General features: G+C 46.1%; 1 protein-coding gene across 4 annotated transcripts in view; it reads right to left on the bottom strand.

Moving 5' to 3' along the window:
* Window positions 1–19,855, bottom strand: part of LOC142565915 (uncharacterized) — a 57,451-nt gene that overhangs the window by 18,928 nt on the left and 18,668 nt on the right. Inside the window, exon 1 of one of the 4 annotated variants that reach the window (XM_075676549.1) lies at window positions 7,841–7,977. The exons of 2 other annotated variants lie outside the window; for them this stretch is intronic. Coding sequence is in view for 1 of the 2 variants with exons in the window: in XM_075676526.1 (XP_075532641.1) it covers window positions 264–271 (8 nt within the window). In the remaining variant the exon portion in view is untranslated. Of the gene's footprint in view, window positions 1–263; window positions 293–7,840; window positions 7,978–19,855 lie in introns of those variants that run through there. One more of the 4 variants, XM_075676526.1, reaches the window with a different exon arrangement.

Consider the following 19,855-nt stretch of genomic DNA (forward strand, 5'->3'; position numbering starts at 1 on the left):
AGGGAATTACCGCACGTCGATTCTACTTAGCATGAGGTTCGTCCGTATATGCAGCTAAGCGTTATTATTATTTTTTTTTTTCGAAAGCGTTCACTTTTGCATATTCGACACAGTACTAGCGGCGACTGGAAATGGATCGCTTTTTTGAACGTTTGCGCCGCAGGCCGCGCGGACGATTGAAAAGTCAAGGGAATCATTAATCAAAGCTGACAGCGAGGGAGGAATGGGGGGGGGGGAGAAGAAGGGGGCGCACCGCATCATACCTCCGCATACGTCACGGTGCACTCGTGCGAGACCACAACCTTGCAGCCCTCAGCGGCAGGCCTTTGCTTGCATCTGTGGCCTCGCGCGCCGCCGTTCGCGGAGCGACCGCTTGCCTCGCGCGCTCGTCGCCATGGCAGCCGCTTTGTCGATGACGAGCATGGTTTTCCGCGGCATGTTTTGCTGGTCGACGCGCTTGCTGAGTTCAACGCCGGCACGTCATGCATCACGGTCGTCGCGCGCGCGCGCTAGCCGGCCCTCGGTATGCCGCGTCGCTCCCACTTGATCCGAGGATGTTGCGCTGCTTCATTTATGCGCGGATATTGACCTGCCACGCGCGTGGGGTCACGAGAGTGCTTGCTGAAACGCATGCGCAATGCATACCACGCACGCGCAATGCATACCAGATACTGCGGCTCGCTTTGGGGTTCGATTTCGGCACAGTATATCGGGTTTCTATCTTGTTCTGGGCGGCCCATATAATGACACAGGCAGGCCATCCCTTTGTCGAGTTTTCAAAACAGAGTTCATTATATGGGACCCACTTTATGTAGAAGCGGACACACGAATGAGTGATCCAACGATACCTCCCAGCCTCTATCTGCTATTCAAGAAAACGCACCCGCACAGCAATTGCATGAGTAAACAAAAATCTATTCGATGTCGAATAAGAGCGTGCTTGCGACCGCAGCACTTTCGACTCTGTGGCTATGATAGCATTCTGCAATTAGCTTGTCATAGAAAAAACAACGCAGGCTGCCATTCCAACCCAAGATAGATCGGCGTGAAAAATCCCAGGCGCGAATGCGTTTAAGAAGGCAGCCAATTTTCTCCGTTTGACGGTGCCCTCGGTAATTCGAAGTTATGTCCCCACGCAATTAGATCCAGCTTCATGAGCCCCGTGCGGCGCAATAATGATTCTCCGTACTTCACACTAAAAACATTCAGATAGCCTTTTTCTTGCTGCGCGAATGAGAAAAAGATTTGCTTACGGCGCGCGACTCGGATAATTGCAATTTTACGTAAACGTCACAAGAGCTGCAGTTAATGTTTATCTGAAGAAGAGTTAAGAGAAAAACTATGGGGCACCTAAGCAAGTCTTATGATGTGTAAATGTGAGAGTACTACTTGTCGCTGAGTTATGTCGCTGTGTTTAGTGCTGCGGCAAAATGTTGCTCAGTTTAGTGCTTCCGCGTTATGCTTTCGAGTGTAGTGTTGCTGCTTATGCAGTCGCAACAACACAAGACGACAAATCAGCCATATTGTGATCTGTCAGCTGAGTTTTATTTTGCGGAGTCCTCATTTAAAGTACAGTGTGTCACGCACATAGCGTTGAGTGTTCTTTCTCGATGGCACTACATACTTTTCAGCACGATGACAACACTTTGCCGAGCGACGGCAGTACTTTTCCGAGCGGCACCTCGGTGCTGACACTACATTTCTTCATCGGGTTCGAAGGTGAACTTCTCCTCATACTCTGGGAGGATGTCGTAGTCGTCGCGCGACGGGTACCTGAAGCGCGTTGCATCTTATTCGTCGTCGTCGTCCTTGGGCTCCGGTGAGGGCATAGAGTTTCACACAGTAGTTATTAGAGAGTTTTAGATTAGGGGACGCAAGCGGCTTGCGTAGGCTAGAACTAGGGGCGACGGTACTGCGCATGCGCGGACCTCTACGTCTGGGTCTGCGCATGCGCAGTACCGTCGCCCCTAGTTCTTGCGTACGCAAGCCGCTTGCGTCCCCATAAACTAAAACTCTCTATTGTAGGAAACTGTGGGCGACGGCGTCTGCGGGCTCCCAACAACACGTACGGCAGAGCGAATGGTTGCAGCTCGCCGTGCTCGCTCCGCAGCCGCTCGTTCTGCCATCTAGTGAATCGCCCGCCAGGCAGAGCCCAACCACGTGCACAGGCTCGAACATATTCACCACTGCACATTCATCACAGTCGCCTGTTGCAACGGTGGCACAATGCAATGGTAGCGCAGTGGTTACCGCGCTTGGGTACGGAGCGGTATAGAGCAGTGGCGGTGTGGCAGAGGATCGAATCCTCATCGTGGCTACTTCTCTAGCAGCTAGTTTCTAGGTGGTCGATCGGCATTTTTCGTGTTCGTCAGTGAGTAGAAATTATCATAATCAACAATGGCTCATACCCCCCCCCCCCCCCCTAAACAAGCAAAAATGCAATGGATCATCCCCCTCGTAATGCAGAGGCTACAAGCGCTCGGCAAAGTGAACAGTTAACACATTCATTGAAATCATCCACACAGCAGAACAGCATATGCTTTAAGCGAGAACAAGCTCGAGGCAAGCATTCGAACCATAAAATAAGCATTGCATACCCCACTCAGCATTTGTAGAGGTGGTTTTGCAATAGCTTCGCTGGACATCCGCTTTCGTAGGGCCGGGATGGCGAGTCAATTTTTTTCTGCCATGGCTTTCTGACGACGGCGGGGTCGCACAATGAGCCAAGTCATGCTTTCGCATTTAAAAAAGTTGTGCACGCGCGACGCACTGATGTGCTTTATAGATCATTCCGATCACATTTACTGATGCGATGGACGCGCAAACTTCTGCAAGGAACGCTTCCCGTCCCCACTTGCCTCTCTCATAACACATTCTTCACGCACACCGGTGGAGGTTGTGTATAAATTCCTGGTCATGCGGGATCGTTGGGGAATGAATGGGCTCGCCTGTGAAGCTTTACGTCAGGCTCCCCGAACCAACTCCACACACTTCACGCTACACATCCTACAGCCTAGAACCCTATCGTCGCCTCGAACGCGTCTTTCCCCTTCCCCATCCGGCGCTTCCGCGTGCTCATGGCGTGCGGGAGGCGCAGTTCAACTCTTTGTTCTCTCCAACCGGCCTGCACCTTTTCCGTGCTTTCGCAGATGAACCTTCACCTGTTTGCCCTTCTTGTGGAGTTCACCCTAACTCCCAACACATTCTGTGGCACTGTCCCCCACCTGTGTCTCCCCCTTCTCGTTCCTTGTCCCGCCACCCATCGGCTACGTGGCTGACACAAGCTACCTCTTTACCGGCACAACAGTACCTGGTGAAATTCATCAACGCTGCGTTGAAAGATTGCACCAGCGAGGCCTTGGACTGAGGGCCTCCACCAGCTCCATTACTGATTTTAAATAAAGTGTTCATCTCCTTATGTACCATGCGTCCCATGTAACTTGTGCCAAAATTTAAAGCTGTGCGAGTGCCACGTAGCTGGACAGAACGAAGGTATTGTTGCCGTCGCTTGGAGCAAGTAAGACGATTGTTTGTATTTCGTATAAATACATAATTAGTCATAATCAACTTCGCAACTATTGTATTCAGAGCAGAAGGATCAATGAGGAAATTGTAGACCATCCTGAAAAAAATTATGCGGATCCCACGCACTGTGGCAATCGATGTAAGCGAAGTTTTGTAATAATAATATCTGGGGTTTTACGTGCCAAAACCACTTTCTGATTATGAGGGACGCCGTAGTGGAGGACTCCGGAAATTTTGACCACCTGGGGTTCTTTAACGTGCACCTAAATCTAAGCACACGGGTGTTTTCGCATTTCGCCCCCATCGAAATGCGGCCGCCGTGGCCGGGATTCGATCCCGCGACCTCGTGCTCAGCAGCCCAACACCTTAGCCACTGAGCAACCACGGCGGGTGCGAAGTTTCGTATGATGTTTGCTCTGACTGAAGATAATTAGCGGTGATGATAGCGGCGATCGGTGCAATTTCCTCAGCGTTTAGTCCAATACGAGAACGGTGAGTTGATGTTAAACGTTACCTTACGTGCACCACTGCTGTTTGCCTGCGTATAGTCCACAGAACACGTACACAGGGAGGCGTGTTTGCTTGAGGCGTTGTTGTGAGTCATTGTTCGTAATCTCTGACAGTTGATCTTTATTATTGCCTCACATGGCGCATCACATCGTGGCAGAAGCGTTAAACTTTAATTGAATTATGGGGTTCTACGTAATTCAATTAATTATGAAATGGCCTGGGTGTCTTCGGCGCTGAGTGCACGCTGTGTAGCCGTTTTCCTGGCTCGTGTTTACGTGCTCCTTCTGCACACGTGACCAGCGCGCTGTTGAGACGCCAGTTCCAAGCGCTCTCTTCAGGCTATGGACGATTGTAATGTTTACACTATCACAGCCCGGCACGCGACCTCCACAGCCCAGCACATACATTTTTGTCCCATAAGAAAGTAAGAACCCGAGTTCGAAATTATTTCCGAGTCGCCCACTAAAGTTTGCACCACCGCCACTACGGCGTGCACCTCATAATCAGATGGAAGTTTGGCACGTGAAAGCCCAGAGTTTAATTTTAATTTAATTCTGAAAAATTATCGATCCAGCTTTCTGTTGCTCAATGAGTACGTACGTGCTTTGTAAAAGTTCTTTTTCCAAGCCTGAAAGGAAGGCCTAGAAATATGAAAAAGTGGCGCACGACTAGTTTCAGAATGGTCTACAATATTTTCATTGACATTTTTTTCTCTGAATATAAAATTTGAGAAGTTGATTAATTAATAATAACTAATAATGTAATTAGGCGTAATAAAACACAGTCTGACTTGCTCCAAGCGACGGCAAGAAACATTAGTTTGGTTCTCCAGCTGCGTCGCACCTGCATATCTTTAAATTTTGGCACCAGTTACGTGGGTGAGATGATGATGTATCGTTAGCTTGCGATTCATACTTTCGGAAGACATACAGCTGCCAAATACCCTCTGTTCCGCACCAAATTGTTGTTGGTGCGCCGCATGTGCTGTTATGAATAGAGAGTTAATTATATGTTATGCGTTCTTCCTTTCTCACTCCACCGTACCACTTCATTTTCTTCAGTATACAGTGTAAATGAACTATGATAAAACAACCCATTAAAATCAATCCTCACCCTCAAAAAGTCAATAAACAAACAAGTATGTGGACGTCGTTGGCATAACAGACCTCAAGAGGGGCTCCAATTATAAACCCCCACGCTTTTAGTCATTTAGCAGTCCACGCACAAGTATATATGGGTTGTCCCAACTATCAGCACCAAGACTTTTTGCAGTACAGCTTCAGGGACCATTTCAATACTTCATGTTTGTCAGAACGCGATATCGCGGCGGCTGTAGTAAGTTGAAACCAAAGTATTCTCTTTGCTTACGACCATATACCATGTTTTGTTATCAAAGGGTGTTCTATTTTTGTTCCTCTCCTTAGGCACATTTTTAGTCTTGCTTTGCGTACGAGTACCTTTTCTTCTTCTTTGAAGAATGGAATAGTTGTGCCAGTTCATAAAAGTGGCAGCATGATATCGCCCCGTGTTCCTCTTGTCTGCGTTTGCAAAAGTGTTTGAAATAGTTACGTTTACACGTCTGTCATTTTTCCTTAAGCATAAGATTATTATATACCAACATGGCTTTGTTCATGGTAGGTCTGTGGAAACAAAAGCTTGTTTCTTTTCTTGATGCTGCGGCACCCGCTGTTGCTAACCGAAGACAGACACAGTCCACTTCGACTCGTCAGAGGCATTCAATGTTGTTTCTCATGACCTTCTTACCCATAAATTCTTGAGTTACGGCGTTAGTTGTAGCCTGTGTGCGCTGATTAAAGACTACCTGTCCACTCGGTTAAATTATGTTCGTGTTGGTGCTAAGTAATCTTTGTCTTATGAATCAACTTCCGGTGCTCCGCAAGGGTTTATCTTAGGCCCATTATTTTTCAATATATTTGTGAATAATCTTTAAGATTGTTTGCGTCATTCGCGTCTCCTATTATACGCTGACGATATTAAACTTTGCCGTGAAATAGAATCATGCAGAGCAGGATTGTGAATTATTACAGGAAGATGTGAATGCTGTTGCGGAGTGGTGTGCTTCCAACTTTTTGCACATTAATCCCACTAAAACACTTGTTGGTTCCCTTAATCGCAAAATCTACCCTTTACTATACGAATGCTCACTTGATAACATTCCTTTGAAAAGAACCAGTTGTACGCGCGACTTGGGAATATAGGTTGACTCCCAGCTGACTTTCGAAGAACGTGTTTCAAGCATCGTTAATGTATCCTACAGGAAGTTAGACCTCATATCAAGGATGACTACAAAGTTTACGAATGGGAACTGCGTTATTCCCTTGCATTCTTATTTTGTACACTCGAAGGTAGAGTTTAGTTCTGTTGTATGGAACTGTATTAATTTGACCAATGTTGCAAAAAATTGAATGTGTTCAGCGGCGTTTCATTCGTATCCTGTACGATCAATTTCTGGGACGCCGTGTGTGAGCGTGTACTGCGCATGTTTAATGTTAGACCCCTAGAAATAAGGCCGAAATATCGCGATTCCTGATTCTTGTATAAACTAATCCACAAGCTCTTCTCCTGTCCGCGGTTACTGCCAGCTGCAACGTCCTGAGTGCTTCGCACAAACTTGCGTGATTCTAGCATTTTCTACGTGAATTCCTCTTGCACTTCTAACGCTATAACATGTCTTGTAACACAACGAAACACCTTGCATCATGATCTTGATACATTCAGCTCTACTATTTGCTCCCAATCTGACTTCTGTAATTAAATCATTTTTGTTGCATTTTGTACCACTGTTCTTTGAGAATTTCTGTTTTGTTTTTCGATTTTATGTTTTTTTGTGTAACACAAGTGCAGCAATACTAAAGCGTAAAGCTGTTCGTGGTCACGTTCAGAAAATAAATAAATGAAACGAAGTAAGTGACATGAAATGGACATACAAAGTATACAAAGCCCACCAACACAGCTGCTACCTCATGCAATAAATATATTTGCATGGTGTGTGGACAACTACTTGGTGAGAAAACATTGTTTTGTGAGTATGGACAGCTGGGCTAGTTGGTTATGATTAGCATTATGAAACATCGTTCCAGCGCACAATTGAACAAGGACGAGAAGAGAAAGACAACACGAACGCCGGCGTTCGTGTTGTCTTTTTCTTCTCGTCCTTGTTCAATTGTGCGCTGGAACGATGTTTCATATTGTTTTGTGAACAGCCTATGAAAACACAAACGTAAACCTTGCGACGCGTAAAAGGACTCCAGAAAAGCGGGAAAGAAAAACACTATAATTGAAACTAGATAATTAGTGCGAACATGTGCTTCCGCGGGTGCAGTGTAAGCAAAATGTGAACACGATACTGTTGGCGAAGACCATGCATGCATCCATGGTCTCCGCGTTCGGTGGGAAAACACCGTGAATAAAATAAACGATCGCACACGCAAACCGGCTGGGTCCTTATTTTGCCAGGTAGTAAAAGGGAGGGAGGACTGGAAACTGTCAGTATATTATTATTAGTGCAGGGCTTCATTCCTCAACCGTGTACACAACGACGTTTCCGCACCCCGAGGGCGTTGCTCCTGACGCGCGACGCGTTTATGCGCGCGCTCGCAAGGCGGGCGAACGTAGGCTCCCGTGCATACGTTCCTGCCTTGCAAACGCGTCTCGGTTGCCAATGGCCATCGACGCGTTCGCATCTCGGTGCTATCAACTGCCGCGGGTACTGCAACAGATCTCGGGAACACCAGGTGCGGCGTGGGGCACGTGCTCAGGCCGGGCGGGGGTGAACAGCACTCACCTGCGTCGTCTCACTCGACGGCGTCCGATGCATTGGCAGCGCCCGCGAACGCTGGGAGCATCACGGGGCGAGTTCCCGCCGAAACGAGGCCGCTTGACCGCCTTACCTGGATGCCACGACTAGCGCGCGCGGACGAGCCGCCGAACCGGCTGAGCCGCCGCCCGTGCGACGCCCGCTCCAAGGCCGCGGCGTCATAGGCCATAAGGGGCTGGTGGCGACGGGCGCCGGAAGCGCCCGCTAATCGTCCTCTCGTTACGCGAGGCTACATTGCATTGCGGCGATACTACGCATCGTTCACCGTGAGTGTCGATGAGGGACGTACTGTTCGTGGAGCATGCACGCCGGCGCCAGAAGACTGTACACGCGCGCATGCGCATACATTTCATGTCATAGGTTACCTTTTGAAAAACTATACTCCTCCCGTTGAGGAACGGGTGGCTTATATAGTTTCTGAGAGCTGTACATGGGGGGCGGGGAGGGAGGGGGGAGGGCACAACTTGGTGAAATGTGGGGAACGTTCGCCGAAAGATAGGTACGATTCGCCCCGAGTGTTTATATCGTTACCGGACTGTCTGACCTTAAGCCGCACGAGAGAACTGCGTGTCCCTCGCGAGCCGTCGTTTGGCCATTATTCCCGTCCATCGCGCTGGTACGTTTGGACCAGTGGTGAGTGTATCCATGTGATTATTGTGTAAACCTCGGGCCAAATTCACAAAGCTTTTTGGTCGTAAGTGCTCTTTGCCATTTAGCATCAGGATTGGTGGGAATTCTTTCTTACGAACAATTCTGGCGTAAGTGCTTTTTTTTTTGTTTCAGCAGAGTAATGCACACGCTACACACATTAAGAGAATAGACACAAAGGAATCTAGCGGTTTCGAGTTCAGCCCCTGAATTTTCGCGTCGTTTTTCTTATCTTTGTATTCGGATGAATAGACCTGTCAAATATCGCATTCAGTTTGCTCTAGTTATCTCTAGAGCGTTAGCTCAAAGAAAGTTAAAAGTTACAATGGTATCTGTTTTCAGTTGCACAAACCTCTTTAATGGCATAGAATGTGTGTGCGTGCGTGCGTGCCTAGTGAGGGATGTTCAAATAGTGAAATTTCCGAATCAAACATCGAGAATCGTATATTCGAGAATAACGATCGCCGAATATAGAATCGAATGTTTTCTCACTTATAAGGGAACATTAAATTTGATGTTTGGGCATAGTCCCTTTGGTAAAAATATAAATCAGGTTTAAAAGCAATGATGCATGCAAATAATACCGTTCACAATGAGCCGTAAGGACGACTGAGGCATGCTATTGAACAGCAGCTGAACCGAAAACAGGACAAGAGCGTTATTTTTACCCGAACCGGAACTGAACCCGAACATTACGATTTTTTTCACTCGGGAGCAAAACCGAAAGGAAAGAAAATATTGATTTTCTGTTCTGGTTGACCCCCTTTTCTGGAGCTTTTCATCCATGCAATGCGTGTACTTGTTACTCAACTTTGCTGCCTTCTTTGTAAATGCACACCATCTTCTCGCGTTTTTAAATGCAGCAGCACCGTTAGTGTGGTTTTCAGCGTAATGCGTCAGGGGGCAGAACAGGTTTTGTGTTAATGCGACAATATTTGCATCGCATCAGACGTGCTTCGCTAGCGCCGATTAACATCAGGCCGTTCATACAAAAAGTGTTACTGGGCCGTCGACCGGGGATGTCAGTGAAGCGATCCATCAATCTGTCGCCAATAGTCGCATCCTACTGCCTGTCCTCATCACTACTCTTCAGTCTCCTATTTTTTTTCCTCTTCCCTTTGTCCCTGAGAAGAGTAGGACGCTGGAGGACCTCTCTGAGTTTCTTCGATATATTATATTTCTCCCTCCCCATAAACAAAGCTTCGCTTCACATAGATTCCAGCATTGGTGTGGGACCTACATAATTATCTTGCAACTATGTGCGCTGTGAGGAACAAACAGGCGTTATATTTCAGTGCAGCTTAGCAGCCGCGTCGAGGGTCTGTACAAGCTAAATGTGTTTATTTTCTGTCTCATTCTTCCGTTATGCAAATTGACTTGAACTGGTTCGAACCGGTTTGAATAGTTGTTTTTTCGTTGCAGATTTGAACCGAAATTGAACCGCATCCAGTGAACCGAAACAAAAACCGGAACGGAAAAAGTTTCGGTTGGGCACTTTGTACTGAGGAGCCTGCAAATGATTAACTATCTAGAGCACCATGACAATGACAGTAATGAGACAAGAAATCAGCATGTTCCAGATGCACGTACAGTGTTGTGATCGCCGAAAGAGAGAAGCGTGACACCGCACATTACTTTAAAGAAGCGCAAAAAATGATGAGACCGGCCAGATAATAAATCGAAACACATTCGACGTAGGCTGCCTAAGGGCGATTCATTCTTGTTGAACGACTGAAAATAACTGAGCACGTTATCGGACACGTGCATTCACTCGGAAACTGGTGTCCTTGCTCAACAACCGCATCTATCCTGCAGCAGAATCATTCGGAACAATTCTCATATCCATCGTTCTGTCTTCCTCGAGTCCCTAACAAGCATGTTTATCCCTTATATTATGGAAACAAACAAATATTTTACAAATCTAAATTATGATTTCCCCAATCGGATGCGAATCTAATAGTAAGGACTATTCTATTCGTATTAGAAATTGAGAATATTCGCACGCCCATACGTTTGTCGGACAAAGGTTGTACATGAAAGACATGAGTTCTAAACCACAACAAACTTGAACACACACACACAGGTATATATATATATATATATATATATATATGAACGAGAAGAAAGGGGGTTAACCGAGGGGCCCGATTTTTATTAGTCATATCATAAGAAGCCAACAAACACTGACACCAAGGACAACATAGGGGAAATTAATTGTGCTTAATAAATGAAATAAAGACACGATAAAGTAATGGAAATTAAAGTGGATGAAAAAACAACTTGCCGCAGGTGGGAACCGAACCCACAACCTTCGCATTTCGCGTGCGATGCTCTACCAATTGAATAGTTATATATATATATATATATATATATATATATATATATATATATATATATATATATATAATAAGTCAACAAACACTGACACCAAGGACAACATAGGGGAAATTACTTGTGCTTTAATAAATGAAATAAAGAAACGATGAATTAATGGAAATTAAAGTGCATGAAAAACAACTTGCCCCAGGTGGGAACCGAACCCACAACCTTCGCATTTCGCGTGCGATGCTCTACCAATTGAGATACCGCGGCGTCCTTTTTCCATCCACTTTCTTGGGTATTTGTGTGTCCTAGTAGAACCCTGGGAGTGGAAAATCGGGCCCATCGGTTAACCCCCTCTCTTCTCGTTGATATATATATATATATATATATATATCTGTGTGTGTGTGTGTGTGTGTGTGTGTGTGTGTGTGTGTGCGTGCGTGCGTGCGTGCGTGCGTGCGTGCGTGCGTGCGTGCGTGCGTGCGTGCGTATATGTGTGTGTTACAGTGGGAATTATGAAGGACCTTGTCGTGGAGAGCTCCGAATTGGGAGCTCCTTTTCATGTTTAACGTGCGCCCTTAGAATAGTACACGAGCGTTTTTTTTTGCATTGTACCTCCATCGGAATGAGGCCGCCGCGGCAGGGTAACGAACCCGTCACCTCGTGTTCAGCTAGCAGCGCAACAACCTAGCCACAGCTGACCGCAACAGGCAATTTTTTGTTTATATCTGCTCAAAACATCGTTCCAGCTCACGCGAGCGATAGATTCGGTACACTCTGTGTGTAGGAAGGGCGTACCACTAGCGTAGATGGCTCATTTTGAGAGGTTCATTTACAGATATAAAATATAGACGGACTGCGTCGACTTCATCGTTGCCTAGTATGTCGAGAAGATGCGTAAACAGGAAATGTGATAGGCATTTCTTGCGCCGAAAATCCGGTGAAAAACGGTCGCCATAAAAAAAAAAGCAATTTAAAAGCAATGTTCGCGTGATAATATGGTGGTCTGACGTCATCGTGGTCGCCATGTTCGGGCACTACAGTACTAGCATGGTCGTGGTGAGGGGGAGGAGAGAAGCAGCGTCCGTGACGTCACGCGGAAACTATTCATTGGAAGGTGATCACTGAGGCAACAGTTAACATCGGTCTGCACATGGTGCATATCAACATTTGTTATGTAGAGGTCAAAATGTGTTTCTGTTGAAATCACAACCCTGTCGGTGACGTTATGAGATTTTATCAATTGTGTATACATAGATGGTACTCAAACACAATCTTATTAGGATTACCTGATAGTGAACTAATATTGAAATCACCGCCAAAAGTTATTTGATATTTACGATCATTTGAAACATCCAGGAGAAAATCAGAGGAGCTGAAAAACTGCGAAATGTCCCCGCGAAGCGGGCGAGAGCGGACACTGAATGAGCATTTCCGTAGTTTATGCGAGTACAAGTACTTCACAGTAAGGAGCAAACAAAATTCAGAAAGTAATTCACACTTGGGGGGGGGGGGGGGGGGGACTCCATTTCAAACTAAGATAGGCGTGCCTCCACCACGCCTCCTGTCGCGGTTTACAAAATAGCTTCCTATATCAATGCATTGAGCGTACACCCTCTTCAAAAGTAAACCACGTTTTTCAAACATCCCAATATTGACTACAACATTAATCTCAATAAATAGACGCTCAGTGCCATAGTTATAACGAACTCAGCCCAAATTAAGATGTACATATTTACAGCTTTTCTGCAATTCAGTCACCATTAAGTCATTCCGCTTCATCACTTTTGCAGTTTCAATCGTTGAAGCCACCAAAGGCAGGAGAAATAACATTGTTGCTCAGGTAGTAGATAAACGAAAACACATAATAACCTGATTGTCACGCATTTTATGCACTCAAGAATGACCACGGAGTGCCTCCCAATTCAATTTAAAAAAAAATTAACATGCTCGTCACCAAAACGATAGCCGGCATCAGTTTCAGAGACGTCATAGCGCGGTTATTCTTTTATATCGGTAATTGTACACGATATCGGCAACGCTGTAGTTTGCGAGACTTTCATCGTGTTTGAAAGTGTCAATGATAAGTATTTGACAAGAACAGAATCCAATAAAGAATATATCTTTTTTTTTACGAATATACATGTACAAGTAATGGCGGCTAAACAACTCGCGTTGGGTCTTTTTTGTTCGGTTTAGCACTATCTTAATAGGTTGAACACCTTCTGTTATCAATTTTTGTTTTTGTTTAGTAATCTTCAGCACTAATGTGTCATTTTTTTCATGTTGATCCATTGCTAAGTATGGCGGGTAAGCATGCAATGCAATTAACTGGATCTTTTCCAGATCGCGTTTCTGTCTTACGTGACAAACTTCTCAATTTTTTTTTACACAGTTGTTCAGATTATGGGGCACCATACATATTTCCGTTCCCACTGGCGTGCTTTAGAGCCACGTCCATCCTGAGGAGACACACTAGTGTTGGACAAATGTGGTCATTCACATGGACAGAGTGCGCTGATTTGTTGCTACAGTTGTTCTTAAGGCGCAGGTTTATCGCCTTCTCAAGTAAGGCATCCCGCTTCTGTTGTCGCGCTAACTGAATAACAATTAAGACTGGCTCCTTCTTTGCATGAACACGGTGATAAGTTTCGATGTCATCAGTTTCAAAGAGCACTCCTGGAAGTTGTGCTACCTAAGCACCGTCCACTCCCTGAGCTGATTCTTCTAAGCAGTCCGGTGATACAGCGCCAAAGGCCGCAGCTCAGAGAGACAAAGTTAAACACATGAATCCAAAGGCTGCAGTCAGGAACGATAGCCGCCCCTATATAGTATAAGCGCTAAGTTCAAACGGCGTAACTGAGCACAGCGGCAATTCGGAATGCCTAAGTTGTTAGTTATAAAATTTGTTTAGAAAAATGACAGCGCCACATTTTGCTCGCGACGTTTCACAGGGGCTATTTTCTCACGAGGAGACAAGTTGAACGATTTTCACGAAGGGTGAATGGCATTTTATTTTTGTCACTTCCTGCAAAGGAAGCGAGGTAAAACTGGTTTCAGTCATGACGAGCGGATAGCCTCATGAAATTATTATTTATTTATTTATTTAATTATTCATTCATTTAACATATTCGATCCCCTGCCGATGACTTTTGCACTATTGCCACAGTTCTGAAACTTCCCCACATTACGTGAACGTAAAGTGTACCAAGGGCGCGCCGTCAATAGGTGGTCGTTACGCTTTTGCCACAATGGCCGCGGGTGTCCTCGCCCCTGAGACGAGCGCGTGACACCTGTTTCAGGGTCAGACCGCGCTATACAGCGAACGGCCTTTGTCATGCTCGGCTCTTCAGCTGACGCGCCGTCGCACGTGATAAGAGAACGCGGTCCTGAAACTATGCCACTTGCTTCAACATGCTAAATTTTAAATGCAGCCAACGATTTGGAATACAGCACAGTCGAGTTCACAATGTGCTATTGCGTTAGCATTCTCATTTCACGCACTATCTATCTATCTATCTATCTATCTATCTATCTATCTATCTATCTATCTATCTATCTATCTATCTATCTATCTATCTATCTATCTATCTATCTATCTATCTATCTATCTATCTATCTATCTATCTATCTATCTATCTATCTATCTATCTATAGAATGGTTAGCGAATAGGGCTGCTGTGCTGCGGTAACTGGGTTCGCAACCAACCGTCAGACCAACATGGGTCGCTGAGTATGCGCCAATGTGTACATAAGTGCCGCTCTCAACCGAACGTCTTTCATGCCGACACGGGTCACGGTAGATGCGGGACTGGGTAGGCACCGCTGTTCGAAGAAATGCTTTCACGCCGATTGGGAGCACTGACGATGCCAACTTGGGCCACTGGGTCTATGCGCAAAAATGAGGTTGACTTACGAGCTGTTGAGAGAGAATCTCAATTGCGACAAAGTTCGGGCCTCATACCACTGAGCTTGCTGTCAGTTGATACAAATAGCTCATGTTCGAAAACATTTGCTTCTACGTTGTACCGCTCTTCAGTATGAACGTATTTGACGGCAACTTGGGTAACTAGGCATGTGCCGCTGGGAATGTGCCACTCTACAATGGCGAAAAATATCCGTTAATTTTCTCTGGTCCTGAGCGGCATCAAGCCCACATCACAAGGGTTCTTCAATGACAACAACCCGACGCATGACCAGGCTGCGCCCCAAATGCACTTGTTATGTACTTGTCTTTCAAGTACCGCCTTTCACGTCAACGGTTTAAAGGGAAGCTGAAGAGTTTTCCAGAAAAAAATGAGTGAAGAGCTGTACGTAATGGTTTCCAACCCTCCGAATTCGAATATCGCATCGAAAGTGAGCGAAAGAAAGTGCAACCAGATTTTATTTCGACGAAAAGTGCAACAGAAAGTTCGGGGCAGCTCGCGCGCCTCGTTTCCGCCTGTGATTGGTCGGGCGCCTCGTGACGTCAACAATGGTGTTCGCCCGGGCCGACCGCTGCCGCTACACATGAAGCACGGTGGAAGGTGGTTTGGTGCTGTTATTTTGCTGAGACGGTAATGGTAAATTTCGCGAGCTTGCGTTTTTCTGAGGAGTTCGGCGTTGCTCCCTATAGATGTACGAGCCGATTGCGAGAAGCCGGCCTCTCCAAGAAGCAAAAGATGCTTGTAGCAAGCAGTGCTTTCGACGGGAACGAAAGCGAAGTGTTAGCATCTCCTCGTGTTAGAAGGGTTCTTTGGGGGGTATGTTTTTTGCAAAGCTGCATTCAGCGATCCAATCAGATCTTTTCCGGGCCAACAAATGTACTGTTATGTTCCTGCATGCCTCGTCGTGGAAGGTAAGCCGGGATGCGATCGTCGGTATTTGTGCGCTGCCCCAAAGCTGTCGGCAATCTGCACAGACAGGTTACACGCGGGAAAAGTTTTCCGGCTCTTGTAGCACGTGTGGTGACCTTCACCAGCGCACCATGCGCACGCTACTCGTAATCGGAACCATAAAGGCGGCGAATTCCGTCGGCTACGTGAGACGGTCGTTTTATCTCTGTGCGCGAGAGAAGGGGGAGCGCATCGTCCTGGTGTGCGCCGGCTTTCAAACACATGCAAACTTTACACTTGCACTGCGTTATGGTAGCTGCATGTAGGCCCTTTCACAACACACTTGCGAATACAATATTAACGGCGGTTTGCGATGAAACCAGGGTCGAGAGTGGGAAATAAACATGCACCTTCTGTTCAGCGTGCTAACACGAAGGAGCTAGCAGTCAATCAAAATCAAGGTTTGGATGAGTTCGTGTATTCATAAGGTCTTCCAAGACCAGTTACCATCCGTCCGCCCGTACCCGTTCCGTCTTTGAGTGTTCGTTGCTCCGACCTTTTCGCACTGCGTTTAGAAAGCCTGCTAGCAGCAAGTCGTACTCTCACTCATTCACGCATTATTGATAAACTATGGTAGTAATCGTCGTCACGGAAGTGGTTAGAGCACATGTAGCATGCACTGTTGTTCTTGAGCGCTTGAAATTCTTTCGATTCACAGCAGCCTCCCACTTAGCTGAAAGCTTCTTCTCTTGCGGGAAGTAATGGAATATCGGAACATCGTCGCGGCCGCTGGTGTTCGTGCAACCGTAGGCTGCATAGAACGCCGGCGTGATCGGCCCACCACTTCAATTGATGCTGCGTACGTCAACTACCACTCTACATACACACAAGCAAAGGGATGCAGAGTCAAGCGAAGCAGATTATGACGGTAGGCACGCAGAAACAATCACGGTCAGGCATGGTCGCGGAGACTGCGAAGGATCGGAACACCAGTGCTGACGTCATTACGCCGCGGTTTCTGGTCTCCGCTCGCATCGTCAGCGTCAGCAGCAGCGCGCGGCGCTCGACGGGGGGCGGAGCAACAGCGCAATTTTAACCGATGATTACGTCGCTCCTAAGTGAAAAATCCCTCCAAAATTTTACCTGCATGATTTATAAGGTTTCCGCATCCGTATATGAGCGTCTTATTGAATTCGACAGACTCTTCAGCTTCCCTTTAACGAGCTGCGCCATGAATGCACCGGGTATGCGCCGCTCTTCAATGAACCTCTCGCAAACTTGGGTCACGGAGTATGTGCCAACTGGGCGTGCGGCAAGCGACGGACGAATTTTCATCGTTCGCAGGCACCGGCGCGCCGCGCTTCTTGTCTAGGAGGCCAGGAGCGGACTTCTGGGCGGTGTCACTAGATGGCGCAGCCTTTCCACACAGAAGCGCCAGAGAGGAGCTCGGTTGCCGCATGACGCGTTTCTCAGCGCTCACATGCATCGGCGAGCCATGAATTTCGGAGACCACGTGCAGGCTTCGAGGCAGCGGCTCCTGATGGGTTCGAGTGTTCTTAGGGAAGCGCTGAAGGACGAGTCCCGCTGCACTATAAGCCTGATACATAACTCGTTTCAACAGTGGTAATACGTTGTCTCGCTGTATTGATTCAATGGTAACGGATTACCATTGACAGTCATCGTGTGATGGCTTCCGCCGCTCTTTTTTCCTCCGCAACCCTCACTATAACAGTGTCGGACGTAGGCAAATGTGTCATAATCAGTTATCACCTCTAATTAAAGTTTCTTAATTAGCTTAAATTATTTATTTTATGGCGCTTGTCCTAACTGCGGAATTGAAGACGTTGCGTGCTCGAGGCATATCTACTTAGTGGAAATTCCTCAGTTTTGATATATTCGTCCTGAAACTCTGTCAGAAAATGCATTCGACTTCGTCTCGCATTGCACGTGGGAGTCATTTTGATTGGCTGGATGGCTGGCTGACTTCGGGGTACCCAAAAGTAACCGGAATTCTTTTTAAAAAGCTATGTATGTATTTATTGTATTTTACAAAACAACTTTATCATCTTCAAAATACTTTCCATTACACTTAATACATTTGTCCAATCTGCTATTCGATTCTTAGAAACATTTTTCAAACTCGTCTGTTTTGATGGCTGATAGCTCCTTTCTCGTTTTCTTCTTCACCTCCGCTACGTTGTGAAATCGCAGTCCTTTCATGTTCTTCATCCGAGGAAACAAAAAAAGTCCCGTGGAGCATCGTCAGGTGCTCCACGCGCTATATATATATATATATATATATATATATATATATATATATATATATATATATATATATATATATATATATATATATATATATATATATAGTTATGGCTGAGGAAGTCACGCTGGCCCCGGTAGTAAAATGAAGAAAAAGAGTACGACGTACATTGGGGAAAGGGGGGGGGGAATAAGCGCAGTATATTTGAATGACGTTTCGGCTGGTGGACCAACCTTTGTCAAAGGCTGGTACTCTTCTTGTTCATATATATATATATATATATATATATATATATATATATATATATATATATATATATATATATATATATATATCGGTTCGTGAGCGCCAGAAGAAAAGGGAAAGGCAGGGAGGTTAACCACAAGGAAAAATCCTGTTTGATTTTGGGGAAGGGGTAGGGAGAGGTAAAGAGATAGAGAAGGAGAGAGAGAGAGAGAGATTAATATTTGAATTCGGCCTTGGGGGCCCATCCAGACCTCCATTTTAGCCAAATAAATACAAAAATCCTCGTATGAGAGTGCACATTAAAAAAAAAAAAACATGACACGCAGTCACGAACACTGGCATTGTACTTCACCAAAACGCATTATCTGCTGGAAGTTGGGGGCGTTGTGCTGTTGTTCGTGCGCATACGTCTTCCACTGCTTACCCGCAGCAGTGGCTGTGGCGTACCGGTGCCGAGCACCATGTCATGGGTTCAATGCCCACAGCCTCGGCAGGTCCATTCCATTGAAGCCGGAATGCAAAAACAATAGTGTACCGTGCTTTTGGGGCACTTTAAAAGATGGCCAACCCGCCGTGGTTGCTCAGTGGCTATGGTGTTGGGCTGCTGAGCACGAGGTCGCGGGATCAAATCCCGGACACGGCGGCCGCATTTCGATGGGGGCGAAATGCGAAAACACCCATGTACTTATATTTAGGTGCACGTTAAAGAACCCCAGGTGGTCGAAATTTCCGGAGTCCACCACTACGGCGTGCCTCATAATCAGAAAGTGGTTTTGGCACGTAAAACCCCACAATTTTTTTTTTTTTAAAGATGGCCAGGTCGTCGAAATATGTTCCGTAGCCGCATGACTATGCCGCTTCTTTCATAGCCCGTGAGTTGCTTTCGGACGTTAAGCCAGTGATAATTTAAAATTTCACAATCTTACCTGAAATAAAATACAAACTTGCGCAAACAGCGATTCTCGTGTACGAGAAAAAAGAAATCTTCAGTACGCGCACACATATTCAAAGGTATTGAGCAAGTAATGGCCACAGAGTGCCCTGTTTATCGTGAATGCCACGTTTCTTTGTGATATATATATATATATATATATATATATATATATATATATATATATATATATATATATATATGTATATATTTACACGCAGACGCACACCCACGCAAAAGCCCTTTCCGAAACACTACATGGCATCTCTAGCCAAGCTTCTGCTCTCTGCTTGACTCACAAGATCTTTCGAAGAACAGCTCCAATGTAGTGTTTCACGTCAACCTTATTAAAGGGAAGCTGAAAGGTTTTCCAGAAAAAATGAGTGAGCATCTGTACATAATGGTTTTCAACCCTCCGAATTCGGATATCGTATCGAAATTGAGCGAAAGAAAGCCAAATATATTTTATTTCGACGAAAAGTGCAGCAGCGGACACGCCCAGCTCGCGCGTCTCGTTTCCGCCTGTGATTGGTCGGTGCGCCTCGTGACGTCAACACTAGTGTTCGTCCGAACCGACCGCTGCCGCTACACATGAAGCGCGGTGCCAGGTAGTTTGGTGCTGTTTTTCTGAGACGGTAATGGAAAATTTAGAGAGACTGCGTTTTTCTGAGGAGTTCGGCGTTACTCCCTACATGTACGAGCCGATTGCGAAGAGCCGGCCTCTCGAAGAAGCAAACGATGCTGGTGCGAGCAGTGCT

Source organism: Dermacentor variabilis, chromosome 1 (assembly GCF_050947875.1).
Source record: "Dermacentor variabilis isolate Ectoservices chromosome 1, ASM5094787v1, whole genome shotgun sequence".
In the NCBI taxonomy this organism is placed as follows: domain Eukaryota; kingdom Metazoa; phylum Arthropoda; class Arachnida; order Ixodida; family Ixodidae; genus Dermacentor; species Dermacentor variabilis.